This window comes from Gossypium raimondii, chromosome 13 (assembly GCF_025698545.1).
Source record: "Gossypium raimondii isolate GPD5lz chromosome 13, ASM2569854v1, whole genome shotgun sequence".
NCBI classification, from domain to species: Eukaryota; Viridiplantae; Streptophyta; class Magnoliopsida; order Malvales; family Malvaceae; genus Gossypium; species Gossypium raimondii.
The window spans coordinates 21662489-21680193 of NC_068577.1; the positions used below are offsets into that span (position 1 = coordinate 21662489).

General features: G+C 33.1%; 1 protein-coding gene across 6 annotated transcripts; it reads right to left on the reverse strand.

The window, feature by feature from the left end:
* Positions 1-1640: 1640 nt before the first annotated feature.
* On the reverse strand, positions 1641-8329 carry LOC105767423 (phosphatidate phosphatase PAH1). 6 transcript variants are annotated; one of them, XM_052626637.1, is made up of 12 exons: positions 8108-8328; positions 7438-7617; positions 5660-7288; positions 4181-4779; positions 4014-4087; positions 3514-3598; positions 3232-3318; positions 2909-2981; positions 2592-2635; positions 2359-2487; positions 2176-2274; positions 1641-2048 (listed from the first exon to the last, which is right to left on the reverse strand). In XM_052626637.1, exons 3-12 carry the CDS (start codon positions 7119-7121, stop codon positions 1995-1997), a joined length of 2706 nt encoding a protein of 901 aa, XP_052482597.1. In that variant the 5' UTR covers positions 7122-7288; positions 7438-7617; positions 8108-8328; the 3' UTR covers positions 1641-1994. The 6 variants fall into 6 exon arrangements, with proteins under 6 accessions (XP_052482597.1, XP_052482598.1, XP_012442401.1 ...); XM_052626638.1 differs by having other exon boundaries at positions 5720-7617; positions 8108-8329; XM_012586947.2 differs by lacking the exon at positions 7438-7617.
* Positions 8330-17705: the final 9376 nt, after the last annotated feature.

Below are 17705 nucleotides of genomic sequence, written 5' to 3' on the forward strand. Positions count from 1 at the left end.
ATTTTTGTTTCAAATGATGATTTAATGCGCCACGTCAGCTTACCGTTTCACCGTTAACGACAGTTAACGGTTCAGTGACTAAAATGTTACAACACGTTAACGTAAGCAACTTAAACGTAACATTTCAAATACAAATGACTAGAATGTAATATGAAGAAAACAAAATTGACTATTTTTATAATTTACCCATTTTAATAATATTAAAAAATATTAATTGAATTATTATTTAATAATATCTCTCAGACACATATCTTCACCTATCTCTCTCCCTTTATTCACAACACTAAACATGGAAGATTTTGTAAAAGAGTAAGTAATCTCACATTAGGATCAAACAGCAAATGGATTATGAGTCCATATAGACTCATATTTCACGTCGCTTAAGAAAACAAGGAAAATAATATTTGAGTCTATATAAAGACATGTTTTGTTAATTTTATTTCCACATTAATAGGTGAAATCACAAAATAAAAAAAATATTGGTGTTGTCACTTTTGTAAAATCAGCTTATTTTTGTAAATTTTTCAAAAAAATACCTATTTTGATAATTTTGCTTTTGGTTTGGTATTTTAGTAATTTAGTCAATTTTTTATTTAAGAGTATTTATTGGACACGATATTTCAATAAACAAAAGTCAAACCCTCAAAAACAAAACAAAACAAAACAGTCAAGGCTTTTAGATTATATTAAAGTATTTTTTTTGAAGGAGATTATATTAAAGTATTAACCGTTATAATATAAAGAAAATTAAATTATAAATCTCAAAATTTTCATAATTCAGCCTTACTATTAAAACTTCATCAACTGAGTTCTTTTTATATTTATGTCACATCAAACACAATAAAATATTTGTCAAAATATAATATATTAAAAAATTACTTTTAATACATTACTTTTAGCATCTTTTTAAAAACAAGTTTTAAACTTTAATCGTGGTATACTAATCAGCATTTTTCTTATTTTTTCCTATAATATAAATTTTGAAAATTCGTAAATTTTATTTAATAAAAACTTGGTATAATGTCAAATTTAGTTCTCAATGTTTGCATCTTTTATCAATTTGACCATTATTTATTTTTAACTAAATTTGACCTCAATTTTTCAAAAAGAGTCGATAACTTTTTCTTTAAAAAAATGATAACTACAATATTATTTTTTAATGGTGTCGTGTGACAACTCGCATGACAATCCATATGTATTTTCATGCTAACATTGTCATTTGTTTTATATGCTAATGTCAACAAATAATTTTAAATATATATATATATATATATATATATATAAAAAAGAAGATAAAACTATTTTAAATTTAAAATAATAAAAGTTCTTAAAAAATTAACATGAATATGTAGATTTTAATTAGAACTATCATGTTTAAAAGTTTAACACTTTAGTTAGTATTTTCATTGAAAAATCAATAATTTAACTCTTTTTGAAATGTTGATGATCAAATTTTGATTTTTAAAAAGGTACAAAATTAAACTTAATTAAAAAAGAATAAAGGGTAAATAGATGAAAAAAATTAGACATTAAAGGCTAAATTTAACATTACACTAACAAAGTTTGATTTTCTGGTTTAACTTGTTGAAAGAAAGGATTAAATTTAATAATATATATATGGATATATAATATTTGGTGAATTGACAACAATAAAATCGTATTATATTAAAAAATCAATATATTCAAACAAGGTATAGTATAAAAAGTGTTGAATTATTACAGTTTATAATCAAACATAAAAATTGATTTCATGAAATCCCTATAGGAACAAAAATAGCTATGGTGGTGGCAATGACTTTGATTTCATTCACTTGCAACTATCTATGAATCCGTACATGTCATTTGCAGGTCACCAAACTAAAAGACTGGAAGGCAAAGTTAAAAGCTTGAAGAATCTCAAGTAATCTCTTCTCTGTGGAGCAAGTTAGCTATTGATCTTCAAGTCGATTCACCTCAACTGAACGGTGACAGTGTTCTTTAAGCTACCGGCAATCTCACTCAATATCTGGCAATGGTACTTTCCAGAAATTCCATGAGTTAAAATCTTCCTGTAAAGGAATTGGAATATCAGGGAAATAGTACTATTTTCAAGACTCTGAGACAAACCGTAACCAGGGACAGTTGGAGAGAATTTGTACAACTGTAAGTAAACAGGCGAGAAATATACTCTTTTACCTGCTCAACCAATGAAGTTGGCGGAAACATGTCGTTAACGAGAGTATGCAATGACGTATATGACTTCACTTCAATACAATGACTAATAGCCACCTCGCCCTGCCAGTTTTGAGTCGGATTGTTAGACTGCCAGGTTTTCTTTTTTTCTTTTCTTTACATGAATAGGACATAGAAAGCACGTACCTTTGGGTTGATAATAAAAATCTTGCCCTTTGGGATCCCAATTTTTCTATAGCTCAGCTCATCCGTGTCTCTGTTTCCAAAGCCCGCATAGAATGGATTGTAGTCAGAGGGGAAAAGTTTCTTGATATCCTGCCATGCACGTATAAGAAAGAAACTCAAGGTAAAAGGACATGCTATCGCAGTAACTATTTCAATCTACATTGAGAAACAAGGTTAAGTATTCCAGAATTTACCTCTAAACAAGCTATTTTAAATTCATGAGGTGCTCTTCTTATCACTGCAATGAATAAGGTGGAAATGGTAAAATGAAACTGATAAACTAATATAAAGAAGGGGAAAGAATAATAGAAAAGGAAAGGGAGTGAAGTGGGCACAAAAGATAATGCATGCATGTAACAAAAAATATAGCCGAAAGGGTTAAAACAACAAAGACAGCCTCTTTGATCAATTATAGCAACATTTTCAGCTGAAGCCATAAAACTGTGATGCAAACTCAAAACAGCAAAATAGAGTACTTCAATGAACAAACAATACATAAGCAATATCTCACCTTCGCGATACAATGAGGGGAACAACCCATTGGGGGATATAACAACAGGTCCATTAGGTAAAGCTTTTCCATCCTGCATAAACAAATCAATCAGTTAAAAACTTACTAGTCATAATTTCGGAGTAAAATCATTTTAACAAAGGACCATGGTGTAGAAATAGCTTCTCTTTAGTTCTTCTATTGCCTTTTTGCTCTCATAAGGAAAATGTAAGTTGTATTTAGATGCAAAGGCAAATAATAAGGAAAATTTAAGTAAAAGCAAGAAAAAAAGAACAAGAAAAAAAGGTTTAAGCAACCAAACCAAAACCTAGAGTATTTTCTACCTGTTTCAGGTTGTTTAAGAAACTTCTCGTTAGATATGCCTGAACAATTGCTCGTGCACTCAGAAATAGCAGCTGATATCCATTCTCCTGTTGTGAACAGACAATTCAGTTAACGAAGCTTAATGATAACGGGATAATGTTCACACCATCATAATACTAAGGTGTTCAAATGTTATTCCATAAACTTGCATTCTAAAACCTGATGAAGGAATAGATTATTACAAATTGCGGTAAGTCTCAAGCAAGTCGAGTGAACATCGAAACAAATGAGAAAAAACATACCTTAATAGCAGAGAAAAGTTTAGCTACACCAGATTGTGTCCAATCCCTTCCAACTAAAGGCATAAACTGGCCTAAAACATCAGACCTGAAAGAGAGGTGTCAAGGTTATTGAGAGACACATCTTGTATTAAAACTATACATGATTGAAACAAGTTCAAAGGAAAGATTACACCACAAATCAAATAGGGTAGGACGGACAGCTTCTATAAATATGCATTGCTGCTTTAACACTAAAGATCATATTGGAAGATCTACTTTCAGCTTCAAACGTAAGTATATGGTTTACTAAAACTTTCTCCTTTCACTTCTATAGTCCAATTTAATTTTATTGTTCCAAAATTGTACTCATCATAATGATGTCTAGTAAGGAAATTATCTGCCATTTCCAGAATATATATCATAATAAGAATCACAAGTGAGTTTAGAAGGTCCATAAATGGGTGAAACAAGAACATTTCAAAAGACGCAGAGAGATAACATCAGGAGGTAAAAGTCCTTACTTGGTAATAGTTCCATCTACATCTGAGATTACAATCTTTGCATTCCACTTCCACAAGTAAATATGAGCATCAACCTATTAAAGATGCATGGGTTTAAGAGGATAAATTTGAGCATAACACAGACCTTGCAAACCTACGGGAAGAATCGAGTGGTAAAGAATTGAAACCTGTTGCGTTCCAAGGACCCTGGTGGAGAAGCTGAAAGTAATCTTATTCTGACCAGCTTTCAGATTCAAGGAAGCTATCTGCTCACTAGTGGGAACATTTGTCCTAAAAAATTGCTTGCGGGGAGATTCAATCTTTCCACCGAATGCTGGAGTTGAATCTGCTTGTGAATTTGGTAGAGTAGATTCAGTATCCACAAATTCCTCCTTACTAGACAAATTGCTGTGGGTGTGCTCAAGTGTTTTGACCTTTCTAAAGGGAATGGGCCAGAGCCTCCATCTATGGCCAGAGGATGTGGAAGCGACTATAGAATCATTATTCTTTGTGTTTGATGACTCATTCAGTTCAACAGGGACTGCATCTCCAGCCTCAACATCTAACTCTAAACCAAATGCAGCCATTCCAAGAACAATAGGAGCAGCTTTTTCCCATGGAAAGTACTTCCCTCCAAATCGGATGATCAGATTTTCATTCTCAATAATTGACATTGCGTTACTTTTATATTCCTCATGTGATATGCGGTGCACTTCAAAGGCTTCTGCTGCAGCATCCAACCCCATACCCGCATGAAGTTCATTTCCACAGAGTGAGATCTCAAACCCTGGAAATTTAAGGTGTGCAAGAGAAGCTAAGATGATGATCAGTATGAGATAATATTATCTTATTTTCTATTTTAATTTTCTGAAACAATTTTCTCCTATTTTCTGAATTTTGATAATCATGTTTGGTAAATAAAAATGAACACCCTTTCAAAAATAAAAATGGTGAAACTGTGTTTGGTATGCGCATTTTCAAATTAAAATAATAAAAATTGCCAATAAAATACATAAGAATTCAAATTAAAAAAATAATTTGTAATGTAAATAATTATCAAGAAAAGAATAAACATTCACTTCCCAATCCAACTCTATATGTGTAACAAAGGAAACTGTTATATAAAATTAAAAAAAAAAAAAAGACCAAAGATGTGAAGCTAAGTATCGGATTAGGGGGGGAGATATGACTTACGGTTTTTAAGGTTTTGCCCCAAATAATAATAATAATAATAATAATAATAATAATAATAATAATAATAATAATAATCTAGCATGTCAGATGAGTTAAATTTGGGTCTTTAGATTGTTTACAGCAACATCAAAAAAGAAAATAACAATAATCTTGCATACTTGGTGACTCTAACATAGGTTTGCAATGACAAGTTGACAACTAATTGATATTTTAAAAATCACTTGTTTCATCGAAAACATTTTTTTTTCTTTCTTTTTGGTTCTCTAATTTTGCCCCATTTTCATTCCCATTCTCTAGAAGAAGTGTTCTATTTTTCCAAACAAATATGTTTTCTCCGACATTCTATACGTTTAAAGAAAATGAAAATAGAGAATGACTCTGTTTCCTCAAACAAAACACCAAGTATTCTAAGAGAATTAAAGCAAGAAAGAAAGAGAAACAATTCAAGGAGGCAAAGGTCCTTAGTTCCTTACCCAACCTTGCCTGAGTTTCTCTCTCTTTACCAGAAGTTGTTTCAGTTTCCATTATCTCACTTTTGCCAGTCATATCCTCTGGTGCAGGACTTTGCTGACTGCTATTTATCCCTTCAATTGCTGCTGATGCACCAAATTGCTCGTCTTTTTGTTCATGGTCATTACTAAGAGATTCAACAGATGCAATGTTAGAACCCATAAAATCTGTATCCAAAACTTCGTTTTCAACTGGTTCACCCTCAATTTGTAACTCAGGAGATCCATTATTGTTGGAAGAATTGGGACTAAAAGTGGAAGACGGCACATCTTTATTTTTGGAGTTACCAACAGCTTCCTCTTCAGTTTCATCGTCACCTAGAGGATTGCAAGGAGGTTTATCTTGTGAAATCTGAGCTTCTGACGGGCTAACAATTTCCTTATAATCAATACCATGTCCACCCAATTCAGATAGTTCAAGGCAGCTCTTAAAAATATCATCCTTTTTATCAAGCACGGCTGCATCTTCAATGTCACTTTGCCTGTTCATTTCACCTTCACGGTTAGAAAGGTTTGTTTCTTCAGTCTGAGATGCATGTTCCCCCCCATTTTCACAAACTTCTGGATGGCTCAAAGCAGTAGATTTACCATTCAAGCTGCAAATATTATCAGAGGAATCCTTATCTGCAACTGAATTGAGCTTACTAATATAGTCAGCAGCCCATATGTCATCACCTGAACTGAACTCCTCATTATCCTCACAAAAATCAGGTCCTTCACCTGGTCCTAGATGGAACTGAGGTGTGCTTAGTTGCACATTTTCAGTGCCCTGTTCTGATGCTGAGACAGGGGCTGTAAGTATGTGACCATCCACACTAACCAAGACAACTTCTGAATCCGAACCCTGTACTTCATTAAAACACTCGCCATTTAAACCCTCAAATCTGCCAGACCCAAATTCTGAAAAATTAACTGAACTGTCTATTGAGGACTGCTCATCCTGAAATTCATAGTACCTAGTATCAGATTCTGCCCTTTCAAGCTGTTTTAGATTTGTGAAATCATGTTCGTCCCTCAACTGAACCACCACGGAATCTGAGACACTATGTTCAAGTCTATAAAATTCACCAATATTTTTGTTACCTTCACCCCGTCTAACTTCACCATCAGAACCTTTCAAATCTCCATCTGTCTCGTTTCCTTTACAAAAATCAACCCCCCTTGTGAAATATGCTTCCCCAGAGTTATCAAGATACATATGAAAATCCGCTTCAATGTCATTAACAATTATATGAACAACCTTCTCAGCCCCTTTTAGAACACCCTGAAACTTTCCAAACTGAACATACCAAGGTGTGCTTCGAAATGTCCCATCTTGTTCCTGAACAACAATCACATCAACAGCCCCACCAAAAGGATGGAGAGGAGTAGCAACAGAATACACACCTTGTGAAATTAGACTCCCAACTTTGCCAACCACATTCATTTGTCAACACTAAACCTTCAACAGATCAGCAAAATTCAAGGAAAGATAACAAAAATCCTTTTCCAGTTCTTTTCTTTTTATATAGAAAAAAGATGAATCCAACAAATCACTAGGACATCAAAATCTTTCTTTCTTCTCAACGATGTTTATTCTTTACCTTGAGGCATCTGCGTTCAATTCAAAATCAAACCAAGCGAATATTAAACCTTACAATGTTCCCTTTTAATCACTCTTTATTTTATATAAAGAAATAAATCCAACAAATCATTGTAAACATCAAAATCTTTATTTCTTCTCAACAATGTTCATTCTTTACCTTGAGGTATCTACATTCAATTCAAAATCAAACCAAGAAAATATTAAACCCTAAAATGATCCCTTTTATTCATATTCTTTATTTTCTATAAAGAAGGATGAATCCAACAACCCACAGTAAGCATCAAAACCTTTCTTTCACGTAAATTGTATTTATTCTTTACTCTTTACGTTGAGGTATCTGCATTCAATTAAAAAAAAACCAAGCAAATATTAAACCCTAAAATGTTCCTTTTTAATCAGCAAGAAAATAACATGTAAAAGAAATAGGAAAGCCAGCAGGGAATCAATCAGCCGTCACTTTCATACCACCTCCAGAAACTAGAAATCACACTTTCACAGATAATAAGTAAAAGTACCAAAATAGAAAGTTAAAACGCATTTCTTACAAAAGAAGAAATACTTAACCTTAAGAAACACCAAAAAATCGAGTTACTTCTCCTCCAATTTTCTCAACCTCCTCCAATTTTCTCAACAACCAAACAGAAAATATTCGTTGGTTGTACAGTTATAGAACAGTCAAAACAAGATTCATAACAGAAAAAATGAAGATAGCCAATGCATTTAAATAATGAGAAATTGTAGATTAAAAATCAAACTCCTTTAGTCCAAAATTTTCAGCATTAATCTATAAATATTTATATATTTAGTAAAAGTCAATTAAAACTTACGTATAAGAAAATTCCAAGAAGGTCCAATCTTGCAGCTTGAAATCGAGACGTGTCTAAGATTGTCTCGGAAGTTTTTCTTAACTTCTTTTGTTTCTTTTAGCTTCGGATTTTGACTTTTTTTTCTGTAATTAATTTATAATAATGTTAATAAATTTCTTTCAAATTTTAAATGGCAGAGGAGGAGAGGCAGTGAAAAGCTAAACTTGAAATGAACTTGTGAAGGCTTTTGATTGTTCTGAGTTCTGGATAAAACTACGCGACGAAGCTAGAAAGGGGTATTTGGGGAATTCTACCTAAGCATAATTTATAAATTACCCCCTACACAATATCTACTTTTTCATTTTGGTAATAATTTATAAATTATTCTTTTTCTCCTGTATTGATACTTCTATTAGTAAGCCTTTAGTTAACAATGGTCATATATGTTTTAACCCAATCACATGATATAAAAGTCACATACGCACCACCACATCATTATTTATACCAAGTAATTACAAAATTTTAAAAATTAAAATAAATTTTAATTTTTATAATATATTAATTATAAAAATTAAAATATTCAAAATATTCAAAAAGGAATCTACAAAATATCTAAAATTCAAAATAAATATAATATATATTTTTAATTTCTGAAAATTTTAGATTTTTTTAAGAAAACTCAAAAAGCTAATATTCAAAATAAAATTTTAAAATATATAATAAAATCCCTTTTAAAAATAAAAATTATAAATAATTCAAAATTATATAAAACATAAATAATTATAAACATATAAATAATTCAAATATATAATAAAATAAAAATTAAGATTTTACCAAAAATCCCGATCGGTCTAAATATTTTTATTTTGAAGTTATATATATTGAATTTTTAATTTTATACAAGTCATATATTATAAATTAATAAAATTTTATAAATAATTCAAAATTTATATAAAAATAAAAATTATAAACATATAAATAATAGAATATATATAGACTATTTTACCAATAAAGGCCCATTTCCTATGTTATTTACAGAAATAGGCTACTTTATTTATTATTTATCGGAATGGCCCGAAAACACTAAAACGCGTCCATGTAGGAGCGTTTTAAGGGAAAATTCTAACAAAACGCATCTCTGAGGGAGCGCTTTTGCCATGTTAGTAAAAAACACGCTGACGTGGACGCGCTGACGTGGACACGCTTTGCTGAAATGGCAAAAGCGCTCTCTCAGGGACGCATTTTGGCCCGTGTTTTTCTAGGTTTAGGGCTATTTACATGTTTAGTGCCTAGGGTTTATGGGTTTTATAGTTTTAAGGTTAGGGTTTTGTTAAAATAATTTAAGGTTTTATTTGTTTAAGGCTTAGGGATTTAAAAAACCGATGTTTAGAATTTTATAAAAATTAATTAAATTAGGTTTTAGGGGTTTTAAGTAAATTAATTAAATTAGGGTTTAAGGGTTTTAAGAAAATTAATTAAATTAAGGTTTTGGGTTTTTAAAAATAATTGTGTTTAGCTTTTAGGGTTTTTTGTAAAAGAGTTTAAGGTTGAGTCTTGAAAAAATTATATTGACAAGAAGGATTTTATTTTTTTTTCTACAATAGTTTTTCAAAAAATAATTTTGAGAAGACGGTTCCGAAAAGATAAGGTCAAAAACGCTTCAAGCAGTATGCAGTGTCAGCAAAAGTACTGAGAAAAGTAGTTTGTATAAATATATTAAAAAATAATTTGTACAAAAATATTAAAAAAATTAATGCATGTGCCGGTCAGAATCAGTGCCACATGAGGGTGGTCAACGGTTACGCGTTGGATTCCTTCTTGGTTCAGCTTCCGACGGGGGTTGTGGTTGTTCTAGTAGGGGTTGTAGTTGTTCTGGTTGTGGGTGTTGGGAGGATGACCCACCATAATAGAACAAAGAAATGCGGAGGTGTTTGCATCACCCACAACGGAGGTGTTTGAATATCATAAGGCGATGGGGATTGGAAATGAGATGAGCTCCCCGACGGTGCCTCGTGCGATCCCTCCTCCGACAATGGCCTATATATCATCGGCTGAGTCGGAGTCATCAGGAAAGAAGATGCACCAGGCCATGCATTCCAACCTGGTATAGGACTAGGAAAAGGAAACATATAAGGGTTAGGATACATATAAAAGCTAGGATACGCACCTGGCATAATCTGAAGAGGCTGTGGTGTGGGCGTCGTCGCTTGAGGCATTGGGCCCGGTGATTGTGTGGGCGCTGTTGATGGGCCCGTCTCGTCATCCCTTCTCTTTAGATTTAAAAGGCCCCGTCGTTCCCTTTCGACATGGATTTGTTGATGCCCTTGCTCTTCTGAGAGTAAATATGGCTTACCATGGATCCTAAACCATGGCATGTAATCTGGCGCACACGCTAACTCTGGAATGATGATTGATTCGCGAGTAGGTATATGATCATACTGATTTTCCCACATTTCGATATATTCCTAGAAGAATAGCGACCAATGCGTATTCGATTGCCGTAAGTCGATTTTGTGCTTATCATTGAGCACCTCAGGTGTCACGAGAATCGATTTTCGGAATCTAAATTGTCGCAACACTCTATCCATCTGGTGCATCTAGACAGTAGCATAGTTGACCAATGGGACCTTAACATGCCAAATGTTCAAAATTTGAAAGAATTCATTCGGAATTACTTCCCGAATTTCTGAATCCTTGTATGGTGTCTATTGAAACTATATGAACGTGATAAAAATATTAGTTATATACATAATACTAAATACTAAATACGAAACGACTATGTTATGTATATATATTTCATTTAATACTTACATGCGCTTCCGACTGTTGGTCTAATAGAAGCCGTATATCTTCAAGAGTGGTAGGTATTCCAACATAACTCACCTAATGGTTCCACCTAATTAAATCAATTTTTAGCATAAAATTATAATTTAAATCTATGTAATAATTGTAAAATCTAATATAAATTTTACCTCGTTATGAGTGGGAATATATATAGGTGGTTCACTCGAGGAAGTAAAAATGGAAAGCGAAACCGAGCCCATGATTGTAGTAGTGATAGGCAACCTCCGATTTTGGCTTTATTTGGTTTCGTCACCGCACACATCTCCCGGTACAATGTTGCCAACATGGCAGACCCCCAACTAAGTTAGCCAGCTGCTTTAAAATCAATGAGTTTCAACAGCCACCTCAGATGTGCGAGGTTTCGTGACAAGTCTAGTATTAGATAACCTCCAATGATCTCAAGGATGTATGCCCAAGCATATCGTATTCTTTCTACTTCATTCGAATCATTTCCTGGCTCCGGGAATGTGTCTTGTAACCAGCCCATCTAGTTCCGACCTCCGTAAATATTATCCAGAATCGTACCCAAAAGATCGTAGCATATGGCTCCCCAATCAGCAGATTGAGCGGACCTGGTGAGTACAGATCCATCCACCGGCAATCCCAATTGTAACTGCATGTCCTCTAAAATGATGGTACACTCCCCGCATGGAAGATGGAATGTGTGCGTCTCGGGTCTCCACCTTTATATGAACACGCTGATGAGTTTCGGGTCCAACTTGCACCCTTGGCCTATATTGGCCATGTGCCAAAAACCCGCTTCCCTCAAGTAATTTTTTTATCAACGGTGATGGAGGACCAGGCATATTACGAATATAACATTGTAACACCCGATCTACAGATTGTTATAAAAAATTATAAATGAAAAATTAATAAAATTACATAAATGAAAAAAATTAAATAATATTCAAAAATTTAAATTAACCCATACCATTTTCATTTGTTTGACGGAGATATGTTTATGATCGATACGAATTAATTCCCTAGCCATTGCTAACACAATCAAATATCTTACAAATTATAAAAAAAGTAATACTAATTTAGAAAAAAAATTAAAGGAACTAGTTAATTAAAGAGAGCTTTAAGAAATTTAGGGAGAAATTTGAGAGTTTTTTGGAAGAAATGTTTGTGTGAAAAAAATAGGAAGGGGTTTATATATTTTTTATTACCGTTGGATCCCCCAACGGTCAAAATTTTAAATGACTATTGGGGGTCAAAAACATGGGCTAAAACGCGTCTTTGAGGGAGCACATTTGCCATGTCAGCAAAGCGCGTCCACGTCAGCGCATTTTTGCTGACATGGCAAAAACGGTCCCTCAGGGATGTGTTTTGCTGGAATTTCCCTTTAAAATGCTCCTACGTGGATGTGTTTTAGTGTTTTCGGCCCATTCCGGTAAATAATAAATAAAATGGCCCATTTCCGTAAATAAAGTAGGAAACGAGCTTTTATTGGTAAAATGGTCATATATATAATATAAAAATAATATTTGATTGATGTTGACAAATCATCATCAAATGTGATTTGAATTTTGAATATTTTATTTTAAAACTTATATATATTAGTCTTTTAATTATTTTTTTAATTTTATATAAGTAATATATTATAAAATAGTATAATTTTATAAATAATTCAAATTTATATAAAAATAAAAATTATAAACATATAAATAATTCAAATATATATAATAAAAAATAATATAAAATATTAAAATTTGGAGAAATTATTTTATGGGCTCTTCCCACCACATTATCCATGGTGCCTTTCCAATTATTTAATGACATTTCAACAAATTTTTTCATGTCATTAACACATAATTTTGGTTTTTACCTTGAACCTCGATCCCATAACTTTGAATCTTGAACTTTAAACATTGTACCATGACCTTAAACTTTAAACTCGAACCTCGAACCCTAAAGCTTAAACCCTAAACCTCAAACTTAAACCTCAAGTTTAGGGTTTAAGGTATGGGGTTTATGGTTTAGGGTTCATTGTTCAATGTTCGGGTTTTAGGTTTAGGGTTCAGGGTTTGAGTTTGAGGTTCATGTTTTAGTGTTTAAGGTTTAGGGTAAAAAAATTACCAAAATTATGTGTCCATGACATTGAAACAATTGTTGAAATGTCATTAAATAATTGGAAATGAACCGCGAATGATGTGGTGGGAAGGGTTCATAAAATAATTTCCCCAAATAATCCATGGCCCATTTTCAATTATTTAATGACATTCCAGTAATTTTTTCCATGTCATTGAAACATAATTTTGGTAATTTTTTACCCTAAAACTTGATCCCCAATCTCAAAACCCTAACCCTTGAACCTTGACCTTGACCTTGAACCTCAAACTCGAACCCTGAACCCGTGTAACACCCTAGGCTTGACCATATCACCAGGTCTGAGTACTAGATGTTACAAAGACCTAAATAACTGGCTAATGTATCTGAATCAAATCTTATTTTATTTTCGATTGTTATTATACAGATTCAACTATACTATCACAAACATCTTCTAAAAGGTATTGTCTTACAACATCATTTAAAATTTTCAATTTAAATCTTTAAAATTTCCTGACCTTGGCTAAACCCCTGAGGCGTAGCCTCTAGGAATGCCCCTCGATATGCATGTTACAACTACTGCTATGTGTTTCTTCAATTTGGCAGAGTTTGGCTCGGTCCTCTCTCATAACCTCTATAATAATCTTCAACCCTACAACTAAGGCAATACAATCGCAAGTTCTGATAAACTTAGCGGGATTTGATGAAACAGGGTAGCGATCACATTTCTAAATTTCTAAGGGAAAAATATTTAAAACAAAGAATTTAAACTCAAGGTATACACTTAGCTTTCTGTAGATTTCACCTATGAAACCAATGTCTCCCATTTTTTCTGCAGTGTACTGTTGCGGTCTTAATCTCTATCTGAGACATATACATATTCCTTTAACATAACGATCCTCTAGTGGTACATGTCTGATTCCGTCTAAACCCAAATTCCTTTTTTCCTCTCAACCTTGGATGTAAATTCCAATGTTTGTCATCGGTTGTCTTCCATTTACTTTTTCGAGTTTTGGATACTTAACCTCCATTGCTCTTGACGGATTGTCCGCCCTGGGTTTTTCCTTGGAGACCCCCTTCTTTTGTCAGCCTGAGTGACTTTACCTCCATGTGGGCCTCGGTGGACCTAACCGCCTCTGGCTGACATTTACCCACGAACCCTTAGGTTCCGCTCGATCATTTATTATATCCTTTGTTTCAGGATCATTTGCCAAAGATCTGTAGCCTCATACCTACAAATTCTCCATAACCCCTTTAAGAGGTATACCTACCATATCAGACTATTCTACCCTTTTTTCCTTATTCTTTCATGTTCGAGAATTTTTGTTCTACCACATTCACACGCTTTCTTTCGTCCAAGTCATACCTTAATCCCCATTATCTTGTCTTGTCAGTGTAAACGGAAAAATATATAGGATTTTTCCTATATAATTCATCGCCTTTTTACTTAAAATTGTTATTAAAACCAAGTAATTGTTTAATAAATTAATGAAATATGTGAAAATATGAAATTAAGACATAGAAATTATTAAAATGCGATTTTATGTTTTATTATATAGTTTTCATGCAAAAATGGCTTATTTTATATTAATTTAAGCATATTATATTTTTTAAGCTATGAAATGGGCCATGCATGATTAAATTAAATAATAAAATATAATGTTATATTTTAATAATTCATTTTAAATTTTTCATTAATAAAAATTGGGTTTAATTAAGTAAATTGATTAATTAAAGTTGTTAAATTAATTTATTGGTCCTCTAAACTATTTGCTATCTTTGACAGGTCTAAGGATTTTCTTCTAATTGCAAAACCGTCCAAGTGGAGACCAAGTCAACCTAATTTTCAGCTGCACATGGCTGATTATAAACCAAATTTTGGTTTAATTATACAAGGTCCTCGAAGAATTGAAGAAATTAGAGATTTACCTGAAGATTTGCACTTGACCGAGTCTTAGTCCTGAATTGTTGTGGCATCCAAACTGACCAAAAATCAAGGAAAAATTAGCTTGATTTGCTTGATGTATGGCCAGCCAACCATGGGAGATTTTTCAAAGGATGAACACCCCTATTTTTAGTAAAATATCCCCCTCTCCTCACCTATAAATAAGACCCTCTCATTTATTCATGCATCCATCATCCCTTACTTCTTATCATTCTCTCCTCTCTCAATTCTCTAAACTCTCTTAGCTCTCACGACTATCACCATCCTTGCATAAAGGATTTCAGCAAATTAGCCTCTTAAAGAGCCCTTGGTCGGCCACCTTGGAGAGCCATCAGCGAAAGAGCAAAACAAAGGAGCAACGGAGCCTCGTCAGTCAGAGTCTTGGGTGACAGCCACTCTGAATTAGGTTTAATCTTTCTCTTCTCTAATTTAATTTAAAGATGTTTTCTATGAGCTCTTTATTCTTGTTTACAACAATGATAGCTTAATTTTATTTAAGCTAGGATGATTATTTTAATTAAACAATATTTATTTGATTCATGCTTATAATGTTTGTGCCTTAATCGATCATGTTTTCAATTAAAATCAAGTCTGTATTTCATTCATACGTGATTGAAATGCACCTGAATTAGCTGAGCGATCTTAACCAGACAACGGCTAATGGACGCATAATTGAAATGTTCATGCTCAATTTAGATCCTAACCCGATTAAATTGTAGGTTGCATAAAACCCCTAACCAGGCTCTGGTATCTGCATAGTTTTTAGATTTGTGTGATTAAATTGTTTCAAACCTAACACGTCCCTGTTACCTCACACGAATGCTAAGAAACCCTTAGTAAATAAGGGTCAATAAAATGCGTATTTACTAAGTAAAGGATTTCGAAATGACCTAATTTGGTTTCCAAACTCATGAAAGATCAAGTTGCCATGGAATATTTTTCCAAATATTATTAAGCATGATGATAATAAATTGAGTTTAATTAAAGTAATTGTCCTAGTTTATTTGTGTTATAATTGTTGCAAATTGTGTTTAATTTTGCTAAAATCTACTTCATTCATATAGTCTGCATACTTAGGAAAACTTGCATTAGGGATCATTGCATTTAATTTAATTTAGACACCACTTCTCAACTATATTGTATTTTTATTTTTTTCAAATTGTTAATATAATTTTACAAGTTAAGTGACTTAGCATAAGCAAAATTCCTGTGGAGACGATAACTCGATACTTACTTATTACTTGATAACGACTGTGTACACTTGCACAAACCCAAGCATTACAGTCAGCTTTTGAGTTCATCTCTTTTTGGCAGCCTATACTTGATGCTATGGTCAAGCTATGGACTCATTCTGCGTGGTCCCATGTGAACGTCCAGGTGCACTTTGTTGGTTGCCATAGTCGAACTACAGTCTTACATATGAAATCCTATATTAATGTCCTGATGGATGTTCCCATGTTTATTTTCCCAACAGAATCTATATGCTGCCATAGTCAAGCTATGCTCTTACTCAATATTCCCTATGTTTATCATCCTAGTGAACTTCCCCGTGTTTAATATCTCGGCAGACCACTCGTGTTTAATGCCCTAGTGGGCTACCCCATGTTTAATGTCCCAGTGGACTACCCCGTCTTCACTATCCCGATGGACTATATTGGTTGTCATAGCTGAGCTATGCTCTTACACATTAGATCACTTTTAAGGTGTCGCCCTGTAGGACTGGAAACACAAAAATATATATACTTTTTCATGCCCTTTTTAACTCAAATTCATGTAGTTTTGGTGTAATTCTTGTCGAAAAATACAATATAATTACAAAATAATTAAATTGTACTTAAATTATTAAAATATTTAATTTTAATTAATTTTATAATAAAATTTGATTTATTTTTGACAGATTCGCACAAAGGGCGAAAATTGGCTTGACAGACACTATTAGAAAGCACAAAACCAAGAAGCGATTTTTGAAGCATCGAGGCGAATTAATTTTTTAGCCTAAGACGGTCCAAATTATGAATATTAATTCATAATATAATTAATTTTAATTTTATCCAATTTATTTTGGGTTAAATAATTATTAATTAAATTATGAAAGGAGGCCCAATTGTGCTAAACTGAGAGACTGATCCAACCAGCAAATAGGCTGCCCAAAACTGTCCCACATGCTGACCCAGTTAACTTATTTAGCTGATTATGTAGCTTCCAAAAAAGCCCTTGAATTTTCCTTGAAATTGCATTTAAACCCCTCAACTTATCAAGCTTTTGTAGATTTGCCCCTAGGTAAATTTAGCAAGTTTGAAAAATTCAAACTTGCCACATGTGTGGCCGGCCATGGGGGGAGTTAATGGTTGCTGATTTTTGCTATTTATAGCAGCCTATACAACCTATAAAGACCCCCTTGGCTGCTCATTTGAAACACACCTCTTACACCTTCATTCTTCACACTTCTCTCTCACTTTCTCTCTTCAAAACCCTTCATTTGTTCTCCATTTTCCCTTCCATTCCCTTGCCGATTTACCCTCTTGGGAAAGAGCCCTTCAACCACCATTGGTACAACATTCAAGTGCTCGTAGAAGCCTGAGTTCAACAAGAACAAGCGGAGAAGGAGGAGCAGAGCAAACTAGTGAAACTTCGGAGAAACACCAGATTTGATTCTAGTTTCCTATCCTTTAATTTTTTTTGTTTTTGTTATGAACATGTCTATGAATATTTGTTTTGTTGTTATTATAAATTTAATTAACATGGCTTAAATTTAATTCGTGTTAGGTTGATTTCATTTCG